Here is a 27,773-nt window from a genome sequence, read left to right as displayed (position 1 = left end):
TTGACAGTTTTGTGAAACACTGTATTGAATTAATTGATCTTCTGTAAGTTTAAGTTTGGGAGAGACCTTAAAAGTCCATCTCTCTAGCTGCTGCCCCTCCCCCACTTCTGTAAAGGTTGTTTGTTGCCTCTATTTAAATACTTGGATAATAGCAGTTCATACCTGAAGAGGGCCGCTTATTTTTTCAGAGTCATTTCATTTCCCCTTACTTACAATCGAAGCCTGTTTTTATCTTCTTCCTATAATTTAGTTCTGAATAAGTCTACTGTAGTGGTACCAAAGTACTATTTGTTTAAAATAATTTCCTTGCTTTGTGAAAGAGTGTTTTAACAATTCTTAGTTTGGTTTCTGTTGCTGTGATATACACATTTATTAGTTCAGGTCTCTACTGTGATAAAATACCATTACCAATAGCAACTTGGGAGGAAAGGATTTATTTTGCTTATCCTTTCATATTGAGGTCCTCAAGGGCAGTCAGGGCAAGAGCTGACCAGAGGCCATGGGGGAGTGCTCCTGTGGAGGACTTGTCACACACCCTCTGACCAAGGGGGCGGCACTACCACCTCAATCATCAGTCCAGCAGAGGTACCAGAACCTTGCCCACCACCAATGTGCTGGCATTTTCCCAGTTGAGGTTTCTGACTCCCAATGACTCTAGCTTTTGTCAAATGGGTGTATAACTAGCCAGCACAGACCATACCCGGCCGTAAATTGGGCAGGAAATATAAAGGATTTATTTCATCTTACAGGTTAAGGCCAGAGCTTAGAGCATAAGCCACAGAGGAAGCTACTGGCTTCTGCAGGTGCCTCTTTGAGAAGGTGCAGGTCCACTTGGCCTCCTACTTGAACTAGCCACTAAGAAAATATCTCACAGACATGAGCACAGGCCAGTCTAACCTGCTCACTAGTTGAGGGTCCCTCTTCCCCAGAGACTCTAGATTTGTGTCAGGTTGACAGCTGAAGCTATGACAAGGCTGGAAAAAATACTCATCTAGCATATAGTTTCTAAGAATAGTGTTTAGCCTTTAAATTCTAGTAGTAAAATACATGGTTATGATGTATAACATAATAACAATACCAAAAAGACAATAATCCAGAGGAGAGAATTATAAAGCAAGAGCACTCTTTGATGTGATTTCTGCTTTCTTGAAAGTTTGGGGGAGTGTTTGGTTCAAGTTGTAGTAATTCTGTGGGGGTTCATTGGTTTTTTTGTTTTGTTTTGGACAGAGCCTTGCTCTGTAGCCCTGACTGACCTTGAATTTAGTCTCCTGCTTTCTCTGGCCTCCCGAGTGCAGGGATTACAGGTACAAGTTTTATGGTCATGTATCTTAGACATGGCTTACATTTTTTCCTATGGATACAAATTAAGTTTCTTCTCTTTTAAGCAAGTAAATATTTACTCACTTTGCTAGCTGTGGCAATAAAGGGCCGTTTTAATTTTTTTTCACTATGTCACATAAGTGAAAGAAGCATATATTTAGTGTTATTTACATAGCTTTTAGGCAAAGTAAATACCATTTACTGATGTGATAAATATGGAGAAAGCTTATTCTGCAGTTTTTAAAGTAATAAACTGCCATTATCTAAAGTTTTATCTGAAAAGCCATTTCCCGTAAATAATTGGTATGTTATCATTCACTGATTTTGACAGCTGGTTCAATTTTTCTTTAAATATTGGGTCATCAGTATTATTGAACTCTTATGTAAACCTAGAAAACTCGCTTGTGCCTTAGGAGAGCAGGAATTAAGGTAATAATTCAGAGTAGTGCAGTAGTAAATTCCAACCCCACATTCAGAGAAGCAGATTCAGGATTGGTTTCTGCTGTTGTGCGCCCTTGGGAAGGTTCTGAGTCTCTCTGAGCAGAGAGATAGTGGTGCTCACTTTTGTCAGCAGGTGCATTTGGTTAGTACTAGAAATTATGCAGTACTTTTGTAAGACTTGTATTTCTGTCACCAGATCATTAATTAGAATGAACTAAATAAGAATTTTTTCAAAACACAGCACAGTATGTAAGTGATTTTCAGTTATTGTTAAAATATTGGCCGGGTGGTGGTGGCGCACGCCTTTAATCCCAGCACTCGGGAGGCAGAGGCAAAGAAAAGAAAAAATAGGTACTTTTTAAAAAAAGTTGTCTGAGGTCAAAATTGTGTCAGGGTATGCCATTAGCATCTTATAAAAATTAATTTTTAAAACATACTAGTATTGATAAATTGATATACTTTCAGGGCTTTTTGTTGTTGTTTTTGAAGGTTGGGGCCAGTGAGAGTGATGGCTCAGGTATAAAAGCGTTTGCCACGCAAGCCAAGGCCCTAAGTAGGATCACCAGACGCCCGGAAGTTGTATCTGGACTTCCTTCATGCTCCAGGCCTGCTTGAACTCACACGTGATACTAATACAGCATTTACAGACTCCGGGGTTGGTGCCGCAGTGCTTTGGAAACAAATCTACATGATGCCAATGCCAATATTGATGTTCCTTTTAGGAGATAGTTTATATGCCTTATGTATAAATGTTTATGCTTGTGAGTCAGCTGTTTCATTGTTTTTGGGGGTGCTTTTTCAAGACAGGGTTTCTCTGTAACAACCTTGGCTCTCCTAGAGCTCACTCTCAAGGCCAGGCTGGCCTTGAACTCACAAGAGCTCCTCCTGCCTTTGCTTCCCAAGTGCTAGGATTAAAGGTGTATGCCACCACTGCCCAACTATTTCATTGTCTTTAGGACAGGTGTGCGTGTGTGTGTGTGTGTCACACTGTATCACACTAAGAGTTGGGAAGTAATGTTAGTAGAAAACAACGAAATACTAGTAGACTTACTGAAATTCAGAACTGTTCATAATGTTTAAACTAGGAATCATTTAGACATGTAGAACAGATCTGTTCAACAGCATAAACAGTATAAACAGACATGATCTGTTAGGGTTTTTGTTGTGTCTTTTGTTTTATTTTTCTTTTTTCGAGACAGGGTTTCTCTGTAGCTTTGGAGTCTGTCCTGTCCTGGAACTCATTTTGTAGACTAGTATGGCTTTCAACTCACAGAAACCCGACTGCCTGTGCCTCTCTGAGTGATGGGATTAAAGGCTTAAACCACCATTGCCCGGCTGTTCTTGTTTGTTTGTATGTATGTATGTATGTATGTATGTATGTATCTATCTATCTATCTATCTATCTATCCATCCATCCATCCATCCATCCATCCATCCATCCATCTATCTATCTATCTATCTATCTATCTAAATGTGAGATACCACCCAGTGGTTAAGAGCACTTGGTGTTTTCCAGAGGACCCAAGTTTGGTTCCCAGTACACAAGTGAGAAATCTCACAACTGCTGCAACTCCAGGTCCGTGATACCCGATGCCCTCTTCTGGCCTCGGCAGGCGCTTGCACACTTGCTTGCACATGGAAGAAAACAACTACAGCTACTACCAATTAGTGCTCACACTCTGTCAGTCTGTCAGACTCAGCACAGCCATGACTTTTACTGCCGTAGTATTTACAATTACCAGGAAGTGTAGATCGGTAACACGAATGTTGTGCATGTATGTGGAATTTTATTGAGCTGTAAAATACAGTGAAATCATTTGCAGGGAATGCATGTAACTAGAAGTCATCACACTAAGTGGAATAAGCCAGACTTGAGGAGACATACTGTATGTTTTCTTACATAAGCAGAACCTAGATTTAAAGTCACATATGTATGTGATAATAAAAATGACCTGGAATTGAAAACTATTAATGAATGTTTTTTTTTTTTTTTTTTAACTTTTTTCCAGTGTGATTTCTAATGATACTGATTTGACTTTGGGGAATCAGTGTTTATTATGGCTATAGTACTTATGATTGTATTATCTCCACTATAGTTTTTATCTCCACTATAGTTTAGTACAGTGGTTATTTAATAATGAACTTGATTTTCATCCATTAGAATATTCACACAAGGATTAATTTTGTATTCTTTTCCTTCTCCTTTAGTAAAATAAAGCAGGGTCTGTTACCTAGCTTGGAAGATTTGCTGTTCTATACAATTGCTGAAGGACAAGAAAAGATACCCGTTCACAAGTTTATCACAGTAAGTTTTTATAGTTTTCTCTCAGCCTTCACAGAAGTGATCCTAAGTCAGTTACATACTACTCCTGAAACATAGTCTTCAAGTTTATCTGACCTGTAGGTTCCGACAGTGTTTCTCTTGTTTTCAAATTATTACTATGTTCACTTCGAGGTAATCAGTGAAAGAAAGAAAAAGTGAGAAACTTGTCCAGAAAGTGGATGATAGTGATTGATCAAGGCTTGCGTAGAAACCTTTATGTACAGGAATGACACGTAGAGTTGGATAAGCATGTGCACATTGTCCGCGCTGTGTATTTACAAACTCTTATTTTTTTAAAAACAGGCACTCAAATCTACAGGATTGCGAACGTCTGACCCCAGGTTGAAAGAGTGTATGGATATGTTAAGATTAACTCTTCAGACAACGTCAGATGGTGTCATGCTAGACAAAGATCTTTTTAAAAAGTAAAAATTTCTGCCAAACCTTCAATGGTGATTTGCTATGCTGTATGCTGATTGTGCTTTTAAAACAGTTTTACGTTTTAAAGACCAGTGCTTTAGTGTAACTGAGAAGTGGTTTGTAGATACCATGTCTCTGAAAACAGTGATGATGGCGCACATGGAAGTTCTAATCTGCTTTAATGAAGCTTAGCTATCAATGCTGTTTTGTGCCTAGAGTGTTCTGCTCTGTCTACATTATTTGCTGACTTTTTCAATTTAGTCTGTAAGTTTGCTTTCATATGGTGATTTCGATGATGAGCAAGAGAGGATTTTACACAACTTTGTAAACCATATTTGCATCACCTGATTCTGATTCTTTCAAATGTATTCATGAATGGGTTTGGAGCTATTGTCTTTTTTTTTTTTTTTTTTTTTTTTGCAAAACAGTTGAGAACTGAAGACAGCTTTGAAAATTAAAACCTTGATTTGGTTGTATGAGAACACTTTGACATTGTTGTATTTACAGATCTGTTTCTTAATCTTCTTTACTGTATTTGTATTAGCCTTAAGAGTTTTCTTTAATGATTTATTTTTATTTCCTATGCATTGGTGTTCTGCCTGCATGTGTGTCTCTAAAAGATCCCCTGGAACTAGAGCTGCAGACAATTGTCAGCTGCCCTTTGGGTGCTGGGATTGAACCTGGATCCATTGGAAGAATCTCTCCAGCCCCTGTTTTAGCTTTAATAGAGAACATGTTTATAATTGTTCCTAAACAATCAAATAATATTTTAATTTACTGATAGTTAATAGAAAGCAGTATAAAATTTTCAACAACTCTTAAGACTTTTTTTCCTTAAGCTACAGGCTTAAGTTAAGATGGAGCCAAGGAATTTCTTCTATTTTTTTTTAAAGATTTATTCTTTTATTGTGTATATACTGTTCTGCCTATATGTGTGCTTGCACACCAGGAGAGGGCGCCAGATCTCATTACAGTTGATTGTGAGCCACCGCATGGTTGCTGGGAATTGAGCTCAGGACCTCTGTAAGAGCAGTCCATGTTCTTAACCTCTGAGCCATCTCTCCAGCCCTGGATCCAAGGAATTTCTACATTTATTTTAAAAGTGTGTGTGCGCGCGTGTGTGTGTGTGTGTGTGTGTGTGTGTGTGTGTGTGTGTGTTTGACTACCTTTCTTTGGTTGGTTGAATGATTTGTTCTAGACTCACTTAGTGGTATCCCAGAATCCTTGGGAGGGATAAGGTAAATATTTAAGTAAGGGTCTCTGAAGTTTCTGGCATACTTGTGACACTTCTGCCAATTCTGAATTCTCAGCAGAAGACTCTTGGTTCTCTTAGTGCAGCCAAGTTTAATGTGTAGCAGTCCAGCTTACTTTGCAGCTGGTATGAGGAATCTGAGTCTGTCGACCTGTTCTGTTTTGTAAAGGGTATGGATTCACCTCTAGATGCATTTGTGCCACTGGAGTAAGGATTTGTCTAAGGAACTATCTGTGCAAAGTCCTCTTTCTTGATAGTGGTGCCTTTGGGAAGTGTTCTAGTTCATCCGTGAGTACAGGTAACTTTGGGAAGTGTTCTAGTTCTCTGTGAGTACAGGTAACTTTGGGAAGTGTTCTAGTTCATCCGTGAGTACAGGTAACTTTGGGAAGTGTTCTAGTTCATCTGTGAGTACAGGTAACTGAAGGCGGGCTTGTGAGTAGTAGTAGTCTAGTGACCTCGCTTTGGATTTGTTAAGGGAAAGCACTAAACTGCACATTTAAACCTGCTTTAAAACATGTTTTATGAACATTGTTTCATTATGAAATTAAAAGCAGTTTAAATATTCTCTTAGTTATGAACCTTAAGAACCACAATCATAAAATTCTGTTTGTAATTGAATTAATATATAATAATTTCCACAACTTTCAAACACAAACTCAAGTTTTAAAAATCTATAATTTTATTTATAGGCAGTCCCCAACCTGACATGGAAGCACAGTAGTCTGTGTGGTGGGTCGTAGTTGACAACCTGACATGGAAGCACAGTAGTCTGTGTAGTGGGTCGTAGTTGAATGAGTTTTCTTTTCAGTTCTAGAATGAGGTGACTCAACCTCTGACTATGAGCATTTTCAGGTCACTTAGAAAAGTGGTTATGCTGGGCGATGGTGGCGCACGCCTTTAATCCCAATACTTGGGAGGCAGAGGCAGGTGGATCTCTGTGAGTTCGAGGTTGGCCTGGTCTACAATGCAAGTTCTAGGACAGGTTCCAAAGCTACAGAGAGAAAAACCAAAAAGAAGAAAAAAATAAAAAAAAATGTGGTTACTCCACAGAGATTTCTTCTCTGATTTCCAGTATATGAAGTTACCTAGCTGGGGATTTCAAAAATAGTCTCATCTCCATGCTGCTGGAAAGGAGGTGTTAAAACATGGAATTCCTTTCTCCTGAGAGAAGAATTTACAGAGGTAGATAGTTCAGATTTGAGTGGAAGTGTTGAAATTTTTTCCTAGAATATATCTATTAGCCTTTACAGTAGAGAAACCAGTGTTGTGACTTTTGTAAAAATGAAAAATGAATTTTAGCATTTGAAAGTTGGAGGCTGTCTGTGCCTTTCTATATAATCAATGTCTTTATTTCAATATTCATTAAAGTTACAGGGGAAGAAACTGTGCTATTCACTCATTCATTTTTAGACCTCTTTGTATGTGTGATCATAGTTTTTGGACTTGTTTTTAGAGACAAGTGGTGTGCATTTGTAATTATTTGGTTTTCTAAAAACTCATATTATTAATGAAAAGTTCTGTGAGAAAACAGTTTGTAATACATTTATGTACATAGTATTTGTAACACCTGATTGTCGAGAAAGTGATGGGACAAAGCACAGAGAAGGATTTTTGTCTGCTGAAAGGCAAAGGTAATTTTTCCTCAGTTTAAACAACTTCTGCTTTATAGTACACCAAGTCTTCACTGTTTGAGCATCCCTCACTGTGTGTAGTTCTGAATACTCACTGTGAGTATTTCTGAAGGCTGAAACTGTCTATCGTGGTAACTTACCACTCAGGGGTTAAGAGCACCAACTCTTCTTCCAGAGGACCCGGGTTCAGTTCCTAGCACCCACATGGCAGCTTACAACTACCTGTAACTCCAGTTCCGGGATCTGACACCCATGCCCAAAACACCAATGTACATTTAAAATATGTGTGTGAGTGCGTGCGTGTGTGTGTGTGGGGGGGGGGGGGTAAGGCTGTTGCCATGGTTTTTGCTGATGCCTTATGCTAGAACACCATATCCAAACTTAATGGTATAGTTTTGTTGACTAAATCCTCTTAAATGTGGTGATTAATTTTTTTAAATTTTATTTTCAGATTTATGTGTATAGGTGTTTCTATGCGTCACATGCATATAGAGACCAGGAGAGGGCGTTGTATCTCTTGGAATTGGTGTAGCAGACAGCTGTGAGCCATCATGTGGGTGCTAGGAATTGAACACAGCTGGGAAAGCAATCATGCTCCTAACCACCGAGCCAGCTCTCCAGCCCCTGATTAGTTTTAAGCATTTAAAATAATAGTGGGGGAAATAGTAATGGGTTAACCAATTAAATTTGCTTGGTATATTTTATTTGTAACTTCTTAAAAATGAAGTATTTTGGTTTAAAAATAATAAGTGATTTAATTTTCACAAGTACCTTAAGCTTTTTCATTTGAGAAAGGTATCCTTGTTATATTTCCCTTACAGCATTATTTTTGGAAGTTGAATTTTAGAAGCTATTTAAAAATTAAATATTTAACCCATGAGAATATTTATTGGTGTACTACTCAACCTCTTAATTTTATTTACTTATCCATGAAGCGGGGAAGCTCTTCAGAAAGTATTGATATTTTTAAGGTTAAACATGCTCATCATTAATAATGCCCATTATTTTTCTTTTTCGTCCATGAATGCTAATTTAGTATTGTATCATTTATCTATGAGGAATCCAGTTACATTAATATCTTCTCATAGCAACGGTCTGACTTAAACTTTTTTATTTTTGTCTGTCTGTTTGCCAATTATCTATCTGTCTGTCTGTTGGTGTTTTTGATACAAGGTTTCTCCTTGTAGCCCTGGTTGTACTGGGACTTAATGTTTAGTCCAGGCTGTCCTTGAACTCAAGAAATTGACCTGGCTCTGCCTCCCAAGTGCTAGGATTAAATGCGCCATTACCACCTGGCATTTTTTTTTAATCATATTATGGGCCTTGCCGTGGAGTATTAATTATAGTTTTGTTGTATCTTGACATTCATGAGTTTAAAATGTACTGCTGCACCATCTTAAAGGTTACACTGACATGCTTTTGCCTGAATCACTTTCAGAAGAAAGCAGAATGTTGGTTAAGATCACCAGAGTGCTTACTGTGTCTTTGAGATAATTTTTAACACTGAAACATTTTTTATTCTGTAATGTGTTACATTTACATCAAGCTTTTGGTTTTGCTAATATAAAATTTAATATACTACTTCATAAGAAGTTTATTGTAAAGTGTACATTATCTTTATAAACATCTTAACATTTTTCACTTACGAAAATTGATGAGTGCTTTCAAAGTGTTATTCAGGGAATATATATGCAATTACTTGAAGTTTTTGTGAAATACTACCCAGTAGTTATACAGAAGCTAAGAAAGATGTTAAAATTGAAAAATACTCATAATCTTGTTTATGGTGTTTTAAAGACTAGTTTTTGTTAACCATATATGTTAATCTCATAATGAGTATTTATCAGTTATAGTAGGATGTGAAGCTTGTTCTAATGCTCAGACCTCAAAGAATGCACTGCTGTTTTAGTGCCTGGCACAATTTTAGGCACATCTAATTTATTTCTGATCTGTTCAGGTAAGCTGGACAGAAAAAATAACCTAGGGAGAGTATGTCTTAATTTTAAGTCAATTCTGACTTGTGTGCCGTACCTCCTTTAGCGGTACCTGTTACTATTCCCAGTTAGTGCTGCTAGCAGGGGTGATGACTGACAGGCGCCCACTCTGTCTTTCTGTCGCATTTCGCAGGTGCGTTCAGAGCAACATTGTCTTGTTGACACAAGCCTTTAGGAGGAAGTTTGTTATTCCTGACTTTATGTCCTTCACCTCCCACATTGATGAGTTGTATGAGAGCGCCAAAAAGCAGTCTGGAGGGAAGGTAAGGGTTGGATACACGTTTTCCTGATAGAAACCTTTGGTGTAAAGGGAATAACCTGGGTATTTTGTTTACAAATTAAGAGAGCGAGTCAAGCCACTAGATTTGGTGCTTTTTAAACCATGTTAAGTACTTTACTTCTTTTTTTTATTCTGCCTAGAGTGAAACCAAGTTTTAAAAGAAATTTAATTTGGAAAATGACTGAAGTGGCTTTGCATTTTTTTAATTAATAAGGATGACTGACATTGCTGCAGACTTGATATCCATTAATATAAAGTAAAATATTTCTAGTTTTTAAAAATTATCCAGGGAAAATCAAGCACGGTAGTCCCCCTACCTATAATCCCATCATATAGGAGCTGGAGAAAGAATCAGGAATTCAGAGGAAGCCTCACTGTGTAAGCAAGTGTGGGCCCACCCTGTCAGCCTGTGCTTCAGAAGAACCTGTAACACCCCTGTCCCACAGATAAGGCACCCATTAGTCCCCCCAACCAAGTTCTCCAAGTAGCAGCAGAGATTTTCATATAATCTCAGTGTTACAAGGTTGAAAGCTGTTAGGTTTTTCCTTTTTTAAAAATGTCTTTAGTTCTTTAGTCTGTATAGGAAGAACGATTGCATTGGGAATTAGAGAGCAGGGAGAAGCCACCCGACGTCGTGCAGGTGCTGGGGTTTGTGGATGGTGCTCTTAGTTTTCACAAGTATCATTAAAGGCCAGGTAGAGAGAAAACACTGCCCAGCTTGTGTCTCTTAATGTCTTTCCAATGTTTTGGATAGGTTGCTGATTATATTCCTCAGCTGGCCAAGTTCAGTCCTGATTTGTGGGGTGTATCTGTCTGTACAGTAGATGGGCAAAGGTAAGTTTATTTAAAATTCCATGGAGACCAACTTTAACCCTTAAATTTTGTATAACAATAGTCATGAAGCAGAAAGAAACATGATTTTGAGACTGGTCTTGAACTTACGTAGCATAACCTATCACATTATCAGTCAATTTGCAAAGTAAAAGTCAGCTGCAAAATATAGTCTTTTATATGCATTATATACATGGAAACTGTATTTGAGAAGCAGCCAATGATGAGGCTTCTTGCAGAATTATCAGAAAGTGTTATTATGAGGGAGAACTATAAAGAGAAATATTTGACTTTAAAATCTGGATGAAAACCTTTGGAAAAATGCTGAAGTGTGGGAATGTTTTTTCAAGAACTATTTTTTGGGGGGAGGGGGTTTAGGAGATGATGCTTGGTGAGTAAAGTGTTTAGTGTGCAAGCGGGGAGACCAGAGGTGGTCTTGGGCACAGACTCATGGGCAAATGTGACTCCCCGTAATCCCAGCAGTGGGGAGGGGCAGAGAGATCCTCGATGCAAACAGGCTACAGAACTAGGGAGTAGCGAGCTCCGTGTTGAGTGGGAGGCTGCTTTAGTAAAATGGAGAAGATGAAGGGCTTGGTGTCAGCCACACATGTGCACACGTCTGCTTCAGTGTGAAAATGCAAAAAATACTTTTATTTTGCTGGAAGTCAGAGTCATTGTCAAGTTCTAATTTTATGTTAGAACAGTTATGCCATAAGTCTCAGTGTTCTTCCCACTAAAAGAATTTAGCTTAGAAATATAATCTTTCCTTAAAATTACTTTTTAAAAATTGTTTTTATTTAGCTATGCAGTTTTGTTCGCTACCCTCCCTTCCTCACCTCTCCCTGTCTACCCTGTTCTGTGACCCCACGCTCCCAGTTACTTGGGAGATCTTGTCTTTTTCTCTTCCTGTGCAGTTCCATGTTTGTCTCTCTCAGGGTCCTCTTTGTTCTCTGGGGTTGTGGACTGTAGGCTGATTTTTCTTTGCTTTATGTCTAAAAGCTACTTGTGAGCCAGTACATATTATATTTGTCTTTAAAATTACTTTTAAAAGTGAAACTATAACAACATAAAGGTGTATGTAACTGGGGCTGGTGAAGTGGCTCAGCAGTTAAGGCTGCTCTTCCTAAAGATCCTGAGTTCAATTCCCAGCACCCACATGGTGTCTCACAGCCATCTGTAATGGTAATGGGATCTGATGTGTGCATGACGACAGAGAACTCCTGTGTAAAAACTAAATAAATTTTAAAAAATATATGTAGCTTGTAGGTATTGTTCATACAACTTGATGAATTTACATTAGTGATGCAATTTCATTTTATTTTATCTATTCGATTTTGAACACCAGTTTCTTTATGTGGCTGGGCTGGCCTAGAACTTAACTCTGTAGCATAGGCTATTTTCAGACTTTGTATCTTCATGCCTCTGCTTCTGATTTGGTTATAGGCATGTGCCACCATGCTTGGCGGTACCCTAAAGTTTGAGGCTACAAGTCAGGTAAATGTAGAAACTTTAGGTTTTTCTTCTTAAGGTAAAGTTGAAAACTTCTTCATCTGTGATTTTAATTATCTAATCTGAAGTGTCCTTAAGTTATAATAAAAAAGCGTTAAGTTTTTTTATTATAAATGAACATGTTAATTTTTCTAAGGTGTAATTTTTAAAAGGCCTAGTTTACTCTGAAATCAGGTGGTAGTAAGAAAAACATACTGATTTAACACCTAATAAAACTTACTTTGACTAATTTAAGCTTTTGCCGTTTTCTTTGCAGTATCCCTCTTCAACATATTCTTTTAATGTTTATATTCACACACGCTCACACACGCTCTCTCTCTCTCTCTCTTATGAAGATGAGAAGATAACCTGAGGATAACCTCATTACCGTGGGTCCCAGCGATTACACTCCGGTTGTCAGGCTTGGTGGTGGGCACCTTTCCCTCAGCGTCATGTAGCCAGCCCCTAAACTTCCTTAATGTTGAAGTAAACATTTACGGTTGAATTAAAAATGTTTATGGATTAGAATTAATAATATAAAAAGAGTCTAGTCATGCAGCTGTTTCCAGCTGATGCTAATTGTTTTCTAAATCTACTTGACTAGGCATTCTATTGGAGATACCAAAGTCCCCTTTTGTCTCCAGTCCTGTGTGAAGCCCCTGAAATACGCCATTGCAGTTAATGATCTGGGGACTGAGTATGTGCATCGCTATGTTGGGAAAGAGCCAAGTGGATTGAGATTCAACAAACTATTTCTGAATGAAGATGGTAAGGAATGTTTACAAGTTGGTTAGAGAAAGAAATAACTCATTTTTTGCTTAACTCTAAGTAATTTGAATTCTGCTTTTGAAGAAATCTTTTCCTATTTTTTTAAAACTTGACGTCGAGTTTCTTTAATCTTTAGAGGGTTTTTTTTTTTTATGTTACACCATTAGCAAGAGCAGTAGGGAGGTAAGGGCAGGAAATGCATTCCACAGCTGGTACGGTGCACACTTGTAATCCTAGCAGATAGGAGATGGAACTCGGCAATGCTCTCAGCCCATAGCATTCGAGGGCAGCCTTGGCTACATGAGCCTTGTCCATTAATAAGTAAATAAGTTACATTATAGTCACCTATCGAGGGTTTCTGTTAACGTTTGAAAATGTTTAGAATGTTCTTAAGAATAGTCCAGTGGGAGCAGCTCATAGTTCTGGGGTGCTCATAATTACTCTGAGTGTGTTGCTAATTATTTGAGTTAAAAGAGCCTGTTTGGCAAAGGTAAAGAAATAGCTAGGTTCAATCTCCTTACCAGTTTTATTGTTAGAGGCTCTGACCTCAATTTGTCCATAGAATGAATGTATAACCACTCTTAAATAAACGTCATATACTATAAAAGGGCATACAGTTTTTTGTATTTTACCATAATCTTTGCTGTTTTTTTACCATAATTTTATGCTGATATAAATTAGCATATATTGGCAATTTTATTGAGGATATTATATTCTTAAATATTTATTAGGCCCTTTGACATCCAGGTTTAATAACAACTCGTTCTGTTATCCCTGGAATATAAAATATTTTATAATATAATGAGCTCTTTCTTTTGGAAGGCAAGGGGAATAATCTAAGTCATTCTGGCAGATACATTGATTTTTAGGAAGGTATTTAAACATCTAAAAACAAATGTAGAATTTGAATATTAGACATCTTTTTGAGAGGCTGTTTAAATGCTTAGGGATTAAGAGCACTGGCTTATCTTTGAGAGAACAAAATGTGTTTCCCAACACTGCATGGTGGACTAACAGCTAACTACAGTGTCAGTTCCAGGGCATCTCAGCGCCTCTTCTGGCTGCCTCCACCCCAGGCACATACATTGTGCAGAGACATACGTACGTCCAGGAAAAACACCCCCCCATACATGTAAAATAACATAGCATCTTATGAAAAATTAAAAAATGTTTGGGTAAATAAATTTAGCATTATTAATAATTTTTGCCGTGTTTATGAATGGTTTTAAAATGTGGTAGTATGGGCCATGAAAACAGCTGTGATGAGAGCTCAAGGTTTTAGTACTAGTTCTTCATGACTTGAAATGGGAAACTAAACCAGAGGTCTTGATGGCCAGAAGAAGGCTTAGGGTCCCCATTTGTTCCTGAGTCCTCAGGGGATGTTGTGTTATTGAATCTTGGTTTGCACCAGACCCCATACAGAACAGTTTGAAGATCATTTTCTCACTTAAAATTTCACTAGTAGATTGTAGCTATGGAAACAGAGCTGATCAGAATTACATGGTAATAATTATCACTCTTGCTATGGAAGGTTGTAATAATAAAGATTAGTGTAAGTATGAACAGATAAGCAACAGTTGTAGTAACCCTGTAAGAATATGTAATATGTTTAAAGTGTTTGAGATGTAAATACTTTCTGTCCTGAGATTGGCGTTGGCTGATACTTTCTATCATCGTGAGGAAACACATCTGTGGAGATGGCAGTCTTGGAAAATATCCTTACCTTCAATGATCCAAGTCATAATAGCACAGTTTATTCATTGAAGGTGCACAGCTCGAAGCTAGGGTTGGGAGTCTGCAGATCAGTTGTAGGGATGAGTCGTCATGAGTTTGAGGACAGACTGGGTTACTTACAGTGTTTCAGAACAAAAACAGTAGCAAAAGTATACAGCGCAGTAGCTTTTACTATATTCATGCCTGTCAAGTGGGAACGCTGTGACCACCTCCACAACAAATTCCATGTTCACTCGTTATTCCGTCTCTCTTTAGCCCTGGAACCTGGCAGTATATTTCTGTCTATAGATTCATTTATTCGAGAAACTCCAGTTAAATGGGATCACTTAATATTTATTTTTTCATGACTTAGCTTAATATGATTAAGGTTCATGTAGTTTATTCCTTTTTATAATATTCCATGATTAATAAACCTTTCAGCTGATTGGACATTAGACTTTTCTTGGTTACATGGCTAAGCGGAATGGCTGGGTCCCATGGTGACTGTTTATTATTTTGCGGAACCATTTGACTGCTTTCTCAGAGCTTACAGGTTTAGCTAGAGGCTTGTGTTATGGAATGTAACCTGATAATGTAAGGAAACCAATGGTGTGTATAGTACAGGTAAATGTCTGTCAGGTTCAATAAGCTTATCCCTGAGGAGATAAATCATTGCCACGGGGAAGTAGGTGTTTGTTTTGTTATTTGAGGCCGGAGCTCAGGTAGCCCAGCCTGGGGTTAGGAAAGAAGAACACTGCCACACTTTGCTGGAAGTCTTTCTCAAGTGAGTATTTGTAATGGACTGCAGTGTGCGTTCATGATTCACTGTTCAGTGAATGCTAACGTCATAAGTTAAGCTTTTAAAATTTCATTTAAGAATTAAAATTGCTAAGCTTTTAAGTTTAATCAACTTAAGAATTACAATTAAGAATTTAAAGAATTTCAATTTTTAAAAGTTTAAGAATTTAAAAATTAATTTAAAAAATTTGCATCAATAAGCAAGATCCTAACCAATTTTGGGAGATCCTGTGACGGCTCCACAGGACCAATGAAAAAAATTAATTTTAAATTTAAGAATTGAAATAAGTTAATTAAAAATCAATTCAAGATTTAGAAAAGGTTAGGATTATGGGTTAATTTAAAAGTTAAATTTTATTTAAAAAGACTGGAGAGATGGGCCAGTGGTTAAGAGCACTTGCTGTTCTTGCAGAGGACCCAGGTTCAGTTTCAAACACCCACATGGTAGCTCAAAACTGTCTGCAGCTCTAATTCCAGGGGATCTGACAGCCCTCTCTGGCCCTTTCCAGAAACTAATTATGTATGTGGTGCACATATATACATGCAGGCAAACACAGAAAATAAAAATACATCTTTCAAAAAACTGTATAAGAAGTGTTGAAGGTACAGAGGATATATGTAAAGTGAGTATAGTTTTATTATTTAGGTGTATTACTAGTGTTTGTGTTGTTCTTCAGTGGATATACACACACATGCATATATGTGTGCATAAATACAAGAACCTTTTTAAACAGTAAAATTGGAGTCATACCAGATGGGCTTTTTCAAGATTATTTGTAATATAAAGTTCATTAGGGGTCAGCTGATGTATGCATTTTGTGAACTTTAATAGTAACTGAGATATATTCAATCATTAGAACGCTGAGATAAAGATTGAGACTGAAATGGCAGGGTTAAAAAATTGGATGTGCTTTTAAAATTACTTTTTACAACTGCTGTGTGAATCCTTTTTTTACTGTAATGTGGTATCAGCAGAATCCTAGGTGTGAACAACTGGTTTATATGTACCTTGCTCCAAACAATCCTACTGCAGAAAAGTACGTGTGCATCCGAGGAAGTGGTGCCAAATATCTGAAACAGTGCTGTTGCTTTATGTTTTCAGATAAACCACACAACCCTATGGTAAATGCTGGGGCCATCGTTGTCACTTCACTGATAAAGGTAAAATGTCGACCTTTCCTCTTAACCTAGTCAAATGTTTTAATAACTAAGGAATAAATATGTATTTTGGATTGTTTGTGTAGGACTATGATACATTTTCCTTGATATTAATAAAATAGTCTTGTTGTATTGGGTTAGGGTTATCAGTCCGTGTCTCCCCCCCTCCCCCCGTGATGTCATTTCAAGGATAAAATGAAAACCATTGGACTCACCATGAATCCCAGCCATTAGTTCACTTCTCCATATAAAGCTTTTGATCAGTAGGCACTGAGGTGTTTCTTTTAAGGTTTTTAATCTTTTTTTTTTCTCTTCTAGAAAGAGTAAAATTTTTTTCTAGAAGCATTTTCTGTATAATATTTTTATTAGTTAAATGCTGGAGAAAATGTTCTAATTTTTGTTTAAGACAAAATATATTTATTATATTAAAAGAAGTAAATTATTTTTATCCTCAAGCTGGGATCGCAATTTTCATTTAAATTTGTTTCATTTGTTTTACTTTTATCATGTCATAAGTAAAAGAAATAAGGCTTCTTCCAATTATTACATTACTTACGTTTCTGTGTTTGCATTGTATGTGACTTTTTATGTTAGTGTTTATATTGCTTCAATAATTGGAAGCTAATGTTTTGAAATAAGTATTTCAAAATGGTTCTGTTGTGTGATAGACTTATATTTATCACACAATTTCAAACACACCCCCCTTTTTATTTTTAATTTCTATTTGTGTTACTTATTAAAATGAATTTTGTGTTTGGGACACTTATGTTCCTCAGTAAATTTGTGCCTGTCTATTTCAGGTTAGAATAAAACATAACTGATGGACTTGTATATGGATACTATAGTTGGGGTACTGTGGATGCAGACAAAACGCTGAAGGGTAAATTACAGGCATAGCCCAGTCCTCAGGAGCTCATCCAGCTATAGTAGAAGCCCTACATTAACTCAGAGAGGTTTAAAGCTGCTCTCTTAAAAATACGTTCTTTTAGGGCAGTGATTTATAAGCATTGGCCCACTTGGCTCTAACTAGATTTTATAGCCAAATATCTTTTAATGTAGCTAGTTTGAGTTGAGTTTCTGCTCTCCAGTTATCCTGAGGTGAAAATTATTGTAGAACATAGCAGTGCAGTTATATAGAAGGCACACTGTGCTTAGGTGTCCTTAGGTAAACATATACATACACAAGTGGGCCTTTGTCGCTGAATCCAGTAAATGTCCAGAGTCCATAAGATTACCTTTATTTTAGTGGGCTCACTGACTTTCCTGAGGATGATTCATGGATTTCATCTCAACGACTGCAGTGGAGGGGCTGTCGTGTTGAGGATTCCTCAGTTACATGTGACTTAGAGGTAGCTCGGCAGAATTGAGGTCCTGTCACAAAGGGGTGGAGGAGGTCAGCATGGCACACCAGTAGGGTCTCTTCAGAGGACGCTTGTGAAATGATTTACAGACCGTCTTCTCCACTGCATGCAGTTCAACCCCTTTTGTTTCATGACTGTGGGCTGAGTCAGGTGCACTGACATGCCGCATGCGGAAGTGCATGTCTGGTCACACCACACCGTCACCTCATGAGTCTCACTTCCCATGGTGTGTCATGTGTCATAGACCACGTCGGTCCAAGTTAGTGTGAGCGTTTAGGAGCAGTAAAGAGCACACACAACAAAAGTCGGGTCAGGGCCCAGTAGTAAAGAAAAGTTGTCTTCTATTTGTGACTTCGGTCAGTTTTAAACTTGTAAAATTTAAATTTACCAGAAAAGTTGGCAGTTCATATTTAAACTCATTATCTTTGAGTCTTTGTTTTCAGACTATGTTTCACAAGTATTTTTTTAACTGAACATAATGTAAATCTTAAAGGTATAAGCTTAATACAGCTGTAAAACTGCCCTAAAAAGAAGACATTCCCTTAGGATAAAGAAAGAATTGATTGGTTGGGTATCCGTACGCAGCCTCTGAATGATTATGTATTTATAAAATGGAAATGGTGTGAAGTTAACAAAACCTAGCCAAACAGCCCAGTCGTCTTACTTACAGGAAATGGACGCTGGATGGATTGTATCACCAGTGGAATCTGGTTTGTGTTCTATTATGTATTAGCATTTACTGTGCCATATTTAACGTGGGGGGGTTGCCTTTCCACTTACTGCTGTCTTTGACTTTAGCAGTTATGAAAGCAGAAACGCTGCGTTTTTTAACTTGTACAAAAACTGCATCTATTTTTTAAATAGTTATTCATAGCCATCATGTAGACACTAGTTGGTGCCTGCTCTTTGATTGCAAACATGCTCCTTCCGGGGAGCTTGAACTTGCGCGCCTAAAGCAGGTCTCGTTCCGCAGCTGTCATCTCTTTACTTGACCTTAAGACTGTTTGCTTTGTTTTTTTCATTCAAAGTTCGGGGCTTTGTTATGGTACCATTGCAACAAATCTCATGTTACACCCCTCCAAAAAAAGTAGAGTCTTTAGTAAGACTCTTTATTTCATAATTTTGTAGTATTGATATTTTTTCCTTGTAGGGTTGGTGGTGATCCTCAGGAAATGGGGGAAGAGGCAGAGCAAATGTTCAAAAGGATTAGCAGATTGTGGAAAAAGGAGGATTTGGACAGAAGGAACCTGTTGCATTAATTCTTAACCACTAAGCTTATAGGAAAACTCCAATATTTAAAATTTTAAACAAAGCTATATAGGTAAATACCTTTTTGAAAACAAATGTAATTTTGCACTGAAAATGCACATAATTACAAAGACATAAGGGTTATTCTTACTTGCTTTTCTCCTATAGTAGCTGCTATGTTTAAGGGAATACTTTGTTAAAATCTGTTTAACTATCTCATGATGATAATGTGTGATTGTGTGGTTTAAAGGAAAGAATAAGAACAAGAGGGTAGTTATGTTTAGATGAAAAGACATGTCTCTCGTGTTTTTGTTTTTCAGTGATAAAAACGACCTAGGTTTATCTTAAAAGTTAAAGTCTGATGCCTTGAATATTGGGGTAGGAAACTTAGGGCAACGTATTCTAAAACGATGTCACTATTGCATTTTGATTTTAGAAATTTGGTAAGCTATATGATTTTCTAAATTTATGTCTGTTCTAGTGGTTGTTTCTAAGTTTCACCACTTGAAAAAGTTGTGTGTTCCCTCAACTTCCGTTTTGGGAAGCAGCCATTTTTTAATTAAAACATTAAAGATTTTAAAGTGTTGCTCTGTAAAACCTCAAGACAAATCTAATTCATCTCTGCTGTCTTCAGTTTGTCACACTGGCCGTATTGCAGCTGGTTTCCTAGTCAACTTACCCCTCAGGTCGTATAGTGCAAGGTGCCCTGGGCTTGGTATATTTACAGCACAGGAGTTTAGTGCTTTATTTACTTAACATTTATATTAGTAGACAAATTTGAGGGTTTTTTATTTTTTTTTAAATGAAAGGTAGAGTTTGTTTTTTCCAGCCGAGTTAATCGAGCTGTTCAAAAGAGATAATCTATAAAAATGCTGTATCAGCAGGGCACACTGGTACTTGTCTTTACCCTAGTGCCCTGAAGGAAAAGCAGGTGGATAGCTGTGGATTTTATGTCAGCTTTGTGTAGATCGTGAGTTCTAGGCCAGCCAGAGGTAGTAGTAGGGCCCTGTCTCCAAAAAGCACTAAAACCCAGATATAGAACAGTTATTTTTTATTTTTAGTACTAATTTGTAGTTTGGTGCTGTTTAGTTTCAGAAGATTCCTCTGTGACAAGATCAAACCAAGACTTTTATAAAATCATTTTCCATCGCCTCTCTCTGCTTCTTTTGTGATCTCTAATAACTAATTGACTTGCATGCCCACTCTTTATGACTACATTGCATAATAATTGGCTAACATGTTGGCTGTTAAATGAAACATTTTTTAGTGTTGCCAAGTATATTTGTTGTTGTACAGTTACATGAATACATTCATAAACATATTATAAAATCAGGTCTAAAATTACTCCCAACATAGTTACATTAATTCTTTCAGTTTATGTTTTCAGAATTCAAACAGCACAGCATGTAGCAGTGCTTGTACTGTGGGTGCCATGCTGAAATAGCTACATCCCTGGCACAAAGGGTTAAGGGCAAGGAGTGCTGGTAGTTTAAGAACTTCTCCTTCCATATATGTTTCCTATGTGCCCCTCTTAAAATACTTTGCTTTTGGTTTGGATAGTTCCCGTTTTCCAGAAGAAAGGCCATCTCATGTTGTCCATACTTGTTACAGTTCACTGCTCTGTGGTAAAAGCCTTGGTTGCTAATGAGGCAATACTTTAAAGTACTGAAGTTAGTAATACTGAGCCTGTGAATTAAAGTAATGCCTGGTAAGAATTGTTATTACCAATAACACTATTCTAGGTTGTTTCCTTGTTTAGTTTAACAAAATTGAAATAAGACTTATGCAGGTTGAGCATAGGTACAGTATTGATTGCTATGTGATAAGATCCCAGTTGTGGAGGAGGGAGTATAGTTTGCTGTAACAAAACCTTGTTCCGCGTCAGTCTGCTCATTGACTATGCGAAAGGGCCTTGATGTCTGTATAAGCGCTAGTGCGAGAACTCGCGCAGGGTTCTGTCAGTAGGAATGATCAATTGGCATATGAACCACAGATCAGTTATGATTTTGAAGACAAAAGAAAATGCCCTACAAGATAATCATACAAATTCTGCAAGATGATTAGCAAATTGACATCTTCTTTCAAACATATTACTACGACAAACTCACTCATGAACAGAATCGAATGCCCAGCCCCGTTTACCCATCACCTGCTCCAGTTTTATAGTCGCTGTTCCTTCTTTCCTCAGATGACTACACTGTAGCAAACCTGATGGTCCTTTTTCAGTTTTTCTTTTCTTCGGCAAAGCACTTTTCTTTTGTTTTGTGTATATGTTTTTTTCCTAAGAGCTTTGCATAAAAGCTTTTTACTCAATGCTTCAGTTTTATAATTAGGTCCCATCCATCCGATCTATTCATCTGGTACATGAAATCTTTCCAAGGGATAATGGGGACACCTAGACTGTAAGGAGTCAAAAAGTTAAACACCATTTCCAGGGTAGAGAGAAGAACAAACATCAGTAATCAAATGCCTTTACATATAAATAGGAGATACTCTTTAGTCCATGTGATCATTCAGTATTTTATTATTTCCTACTTAGATAAATCTGCTTAGAACATTTCAGATACCTATTAAAAACATTATTTAATAATGGAATCTGAATGTAACAAATAATACAGTAAAGGTTGGATATTTCCTTTTTCATTTTTTCGTTTTTGTATTTCGAGACAGTTGTTTCTCTGTGTGTATTCCTGGCTGTTCTGGAACTCCTTCCTTAGACCAGGCTGGCCTTGAACTCAGAGAGATACACCTGCCTCTGGCTCTTGCTCTTGAGTGTTGGAATTGAAGGCATGCTAAGTTGTTTCTTAAAAACAATTTAAAAGCAAAATTCAATTTTTGGAAGCCATAAAATAAACCAAGTATGTGACCAAGTCTAGGGGTGAAATGTTAAACTTTAAATTCAATGAAGAAAACTTGTATTAATTTTGCAGGGTAGCTCAGGTAACTAGTTTATTTTATCTGATCAGTTGTGTATCCGGTGATGGTCCATGTGACAACACAGTTGTGCTTTTTTGTGTGCTTTCTCGAAGGTTAAAAAGGTTTTCGTGGCTTAAATGTTGTTACATATTTTACAGCATTAGGATCTATGGAATATTTTGACAACTGCAACAGTTCAATGAAGTTGGTAATTTCTTCTTTTAATTATTTTTCATTGAACAGCTTTGGAGTTACATGTCTACATTTTAGATTCTGGTATAAGAAAACTTTTAAAATGTCAGGATGCTTTAGAGAAAATATATAACCCCTCTTACAACAAAAGGGTTTAATCTAGCTGTCATTAAGTTATTTTTGCATTATTTAAGTTTGGTTAATGTCTAATTTTGATGACACACTCTGGTGTTTCTGTTGCTGATTATGTACGTGTGATTGTACTTTCTAAATAGCTTGATTTGTAGGATTTTATATATTTACCAGTCATAACTAGACTTCTCATAGGGAGAATGGAACTAGCTTTGTTCAGTAGATGACACTCTGGAATAAACTCCCTGTAACAACATCGTAAATAACGCTTCGGAACCTTGAGGGTAGATTCTTAACAAATTGCTTTTTAAAATGTTTTAGAGATTAGCGATGTATTGTTTCTGTTGGGTGCACATCACCAATCAATACGTTTGATTTCAGATCTTCAGCTTACTGCTTTGTAAACTTCGCCGAGGTAAAATGAAACCATTTGGCTACTTGAACTGATCTACATTGCACAGGCGTTTTCCTAATAACATTTGTGCTAGATAACACGTCAGAGCTAGAAGTAATGAAACAATACATCTTCCTCACTCTTAATTGGCTTAATGTTAAATAGAATCATTAGAAGTGAGAGTCACTGAGTTGAGCTCTGCCCATGCTCGTAGACTGTAGTCAGCATCTGCTTATAGCAGCACTAAAGAGATCAGTCGGGTGTGACAGCTCAGTTTTCTCACTCAGTACTGGTTTAAAGACTTTGCTTTTAAAAAAATACATTGTTGTTAATTGAAAATCATGCTTTCTATATTACTAACTATGTTATAAGGGTGAAATTTTAAAACTTTTTGAAACTGAAATTAACATTTTAGCAAACCATGTGCTGTTACGAAAGATAAGGGGTCCCAGGGTTATTTGTATTCTCTAGCTCTGAGATTAGTAAATATGTTTTTAAAATATATATTCCCTTTGTAAATTTTGAGTTTTTTTCAACATTGGGTGTTGACGTGTACAGAGTTGAAGTACTGTTGTTGTAGAGGGTTTCCTAGATGTGAGACAATGTGCAGTGCCTTGAATACCATGGTAGCGAGGGGACGTGTATTGTGTTAGCTCCATACTCAGCTCTGCAAGTGTCGTGGTAACGTGTTTGCCTTTGTTTCCTTGCAGCAAGGAGTAAATAATGCTGAGAAGTTTGACTATGTAAGTACAACACAGAATCATGCTTTTGCATTACATCCCTCAAGTGTTTAATTCTGGTTACTAATACTCCTAATTTGGTTTATAGGTGATGCAGTTTTTGAATAAGATGGCTGGTAATGAATATGTTGGATTCAGTAATGCAACGTGAGTCTAATTTGTTACTTGGGCTTTTACAGTTGGTCAGACTTCTTTAAATTCACCTGATAATTAGACTATAGAATTTTATTTTCAGTACTGTTTTACTTTTTATATATACACATATTCAAGCACACATATACATGTATGTAGGTACATGCACATGGTCTCCTTGTGGCTCTAGAACTTACTTCAGCCAATAGTTAATTACTTAGAATTTGGTCATTAGAGGTAGTTAGTCAGGTCTAAATTACCTGAAAGAAACATTTAAAAGGCTTAGAAGCCACAGCCAAACCTTAGGCGGTTCTCAGAATCCTGTAGAAGAGGGGGAGGAAGGATTATAGGTGCAGAGGGGTCCTATAAGAAAACCATAGAATCAACTAACCTGGGCTCCTAGGGGCTCACAGAGAGCTTGCATAGGACTGACCTGTGTCTTCTGCACATAGGTTAGAGTTGTGTGGCTGGGTCTTCTTATGGGGCTTCCCTAACAGTGGGAGCAGGGACAGTCTCTTGGCTCTCTGTTACCTCCTTCTGGGTTGCCTCAACTAAACTCAATAGGAGAGGAAGTGCCTAGTTTTACTGCAGCTTGCTATGCCCTGGCTGGCTGATATACATGGGGTGTCTTCCCTTCTCTGAAGAGAAAGGAGGAACAATTGGGTTGGGAGGTGTTGGGGGAGGGACTGGAAGGAGATGAGGGAGGGGAACCGGCCATCCAACTACCAGGACCCAGGACAATTTGGAGGTGGGGGGAGGGAGATTGGAAGTAGAGTTTCCAGGCTGCTCTTGATCTTAGAGAAGAAATCAAAAAGTTACGTAAACTTTTTTCTTTTAGGTTTCAGTCTGAACGAGAAAGTGGAGACCGAAATTTTGCAATTGGATATTACTTAAAAGAAAAGAAGGTTTTTAAATTTTTATTTCTATTCAAGGATATTTTGTGTAATAAAATGACATCTAAGAACTTAGCAGTAGCCTTTAATGGTTTAAAGTGAAAAGTTTTGACAAAGCCCTTTTGAATTCTCAGTTGATAGCAGATTACTCATGCTACTGTTAAATTGATTTTATGTGTCTGGTAGTATTCAAGTACTTGATTGACAGTGTTAGTGTGAATGCTCTTGATTGACAGTGTTAGTGTGAATGCTCTTGATTGTTAGTATTAGTGTGAATGCTCTTGATTGTCAGTGTTAGTGTGAATGCTCTTGATTGTCAGTGTTAGTGTGAATGCTCTTGATTGTCAGTGTTAGTGTGAATGCTCTTGATTGACAGTGTTAGTGTGAATGCTCTTGATTGTCAGTGTTAGTGTGAATGCTCTTGATTGTCAGTGTTAGTGTGAATGCTCTTGATTGACAGTGTTAGTGTGAATGCTCTTGATTGTCAGTGTTAGTGTGAATGCTCTTGATTGTCAGTGTTAGTGTGAATGCTCTTGATTGACAGTGTTAGTGTGAATGCTCTTGATTGTCAGTGTTAGTGTGAATGCTCTTGATTGTCAGTGTTAGTGTGAATGCTCTTGATTGTCAGTGTTAGTGTGAATGCTCTTGATTCACAGTGTTAGTGTGAATGCTCTTGATTGTCAGTGTTAGTGTGAATGCTCTTGATTGTCAGTGTTAGTGTGAATGCTCTTGATTCACAGTGTTAGTGTGAATGCTCTTGATTGTCAGTGTTAGTGTGAATGCTCTTGATTGACAGTGTTAGTGTGAATGCTCTTGATTGACAGTGTTAGTGTGAATGCTCTTGATTGACAGTGTTAGTGTGAATGCTCTTGATTGACAGTGTTAGTGTGAATGCTCTTGATTGTCAGTGTTAGTGTGAATGCTCTTGATTGTCAGTGTTAGTGTGAATGCTCTTGATTGACAGTGTTAGTGTGAATGCTCTTGATTGTCAGTGTTAGTGTGAATGCTCTTGATTGTCAGTGTTAGTGTGAATGCTCTTGATTGTCAGTGTTAGTGTGAATGCTCTTGATTCACAGTGTTAGTGTGAATGCTCTTGATTGTCAGTGTTAGTGTGAATGCTCTTGATTGTCAGTGTTAGTGTGAATGCTCTTGATTCACAGTGTTAGTGTGAATGCTCTTGATTGTCAGTGTTAGTGTGAATGCTCTTGATTGTCAGTGTTAGTGTGAATGCTCTTGATTCACAGTGTTAGTGTGAATGCTCTTGATTGTCAGTGTTAGTGTGAATGCTCTTGATTGACAGTGTTAGTGTGAATGCTCTTGATTGACAGTGTTAGTGTGAATGCTCTTGATTGACAGTGTTAGTGTGAATGCTCTTGATTGACAGTGTTAGTGTGAATGCTCATCCAAGTTTGCTGCATTTTAATCTGAAGTGCAGTGTCTGACTAGTGCTGATAAACCTTGTTTTTTAAAGAACTTTAAGAGACTGATTCAGTATGATGATAAATTACAATTACTTAATCTTTGTCTCTTAAAATAGAATTTAGGAATTTATATAACATGGTATAACTTCTTTATATATATATATTCTATAGACTACTTTTATGCAAACTGAAATATTTTATATATCTTAAACTTAACACTGATGTATTTTTTTGTTTGCCTGAGTTTTCATTGCTTTCCTATATTTGAATTTGCTTTTTTTAGTGTTTTCCGGAAGGCACAGACATGGTTGGGATTCTAGATTTTTATTTCCAGGTAATTGATTGTATAATTTATCTTTGTAAATAGATGTATCAAGTTTTACAAAATGTGATGTCTTAGAAACACTGACTCTAGGCCATGAGAAAATAAATTTCATGTCATGAAAGGCTGTTTAATGTCGTGTGCTAAAGACCCACACATGGGAATGGAGCAAGGAGAACAGTGTAGACACACATGCAGATCAAGGCGTGGGGGGGGGGGGGCATATCCAGAAACTCGTTGCCTGCTCTGCTCTCCTAGTGTTTATTTTGCGTACGCAAACCTATTTGGTTTTCAGAGGGCTTCTGTCAGTATTTTAAAATGTCACTCTGCTGTGCTGTCTTACTTTCTGCTCTCACTGTGTCTTTTGATCCTGATTTAATTGGAGCCGAGGATTGCTGAGCACATGCCTTCAGCATCCTGCACACATCATTTCTGTGGTACAGATATCAGTTTAGTAGAGCCTTCTTTGAAATCCCTCCCTCCCTGTGTATTTCTACACAATAAAGTTGTAATGGGAATATGCATAGACTAGGTTTTGTAAATTTCTATTTAGTTTGTATTTGACTTACGAAGACACTTTGAATTCTAACCTTCTGGTATCCTTATAAGATGTTTACGGGAGGTTGGTAATGAAGTTTGTTGGAAGTACAGGTCCTAGATATCTGTTTACTCAGTGTGAAAGCTGTATTGGGAATCCTATCTTTCCATGTAAAATTTAATTCAATAATGACCTATTTGGGTTCTGAGCCCTCTTTCATCCACCAGCAAGTACAGCATTGAACATAGCATGAGATGTGTGTGACTCCTTGAAACGATCATTTGAAAATAATGTCAGTTTTATTCTAGCCAATAAAACGTTAGTTGTCGTGTACTGTGCCCCCGTGTCTACGCTCGGTGTGCTATTACCCAGTTCACAAGCTTTGGGCAAGGGGGCTGGAGGTTAAAATACACAGACACACACAGACAGAGAGACAGCGACACGGGTCATCCTTGAATTCCCCAAGAATGCCCCCTTTATTGTGTTCAGGGGCAGATTTTATAGAGACAGCCACGCCCCAGCCAAACCCACCAGAAACCACTCTCCTGCCATTGGGAACTCCTGAAGGTCTCGTGCTCAGAGCAGCTGTAGGCACTCAGATCAGGAGATTACAAGAAATTCAGGATCTGGGGTCTCACTGCTTCCAACAGTTAATTTTGTCTATTACAGTTTGAGAATCTATTGTGAAATTTTGATTCTTTAGTGCAGGAAGAAATTAAGAGATAACCATAGAGGTACTCTTTTCTATAGAGAACTGAATTTTACTAAGTGAGCATCAAGCTATTAAGAAATTGTTCTTAAATTTGGCATTGTCCAGTTAGGAGACTATTATTTATGATAAACAGAATTTGGTTAATACTGATTATGAATTAGGAAATGATTAAGGGAATTTACGTTTTGTTTTTGTAAGCATTTCTCTACTTAGGCAATGATAATGGGAATTTAAATCCTCCACGGTGAGCAAAATTCTGATTAATATTAAGTATAAACTAGGAAATGGTCATGGGAGTTTAAATTTTATTTCTGAAAATGTTTCCCTACTCAAGCAATAATACTGGGATTCTACT

The 27,773-nt window shown here is 37.4% G+C and overlaps 1 protein-coding gene across 3 annotated transcripts in view; it reads left to right on the top strand.

Moving 5' to 3' along the window:
- The window catches only part of Gls (glutaminase), a 65,479-nt gene that overhangs the window by 8,109 nt on the left and 29,597 nt on the right, over positions 1 to 27,773 (top strand). For all 3 annotated transcript variants that reach the window (XM_075955987.1, XM_075955989.1, XM_075955988.1), the window contains exons 2-11: positions 3,970 to 4,066; positions 4,388 to 4,509; positions 9,515 to 9,644; positions 10,416 to 10,495; positions 12,585 to 12,748; positions 16,362 to 16,420; positions 23,371 to 23,403; positions 23,489 to 23,547; positions 24,371 to 24,437; positions 26,130 to 26,180. In XM_075955987.1, the coding sequence (XP_075812102.1) occupies positions 3,970 to 4,066; positions 4,388 to 4,509; positions 9,515 to 9,644; positions 10,416 to 10,495; positions 12,585 to 12,748; positions 16,362 to 16,420; positions 23,371 to 23,403; positions 23,489 to 23,547; positions 24,371 to 24,437; positions 26,130 to 26,180 (862 nt within the window). The remainder of the gene's footprint in view (positions 1 to 3,969; positions 4,067 to 4,387; positions 4,510 to 9,514; positions 9,645 to 10,415; positions 10,496 to 12,584; positions 12,749 to 16,361; positions 16,421 to 23,370; positions 23,404 to 23,488; positions 23,548 to 24,370; positions 24,438 to 26,129; positions 26,181 to 27,773) is intronic.

This window comes from Microtus pennsylvanicus, chromosome 22 (genome assembly GCF_037038515.1).
Source record: "Microtus pennsylvanicus isolate mMicPen1 chromosome 22, mMicPen1.hap1, whole genome shotgun sequence".
Classification (NCBI taxonomy): domain Eukaryota; kingdom Metazoa; phylum Chordata; class Mammalia; order Rodentia; family Cricetidae; genus Microtus; species Microtus pennsylvanicus.
The sequence above is the reverse complement of the archived record's forward strand: the minus strand, read 5'-3'. Positions and strand labels throughout refer to the sequence as shown.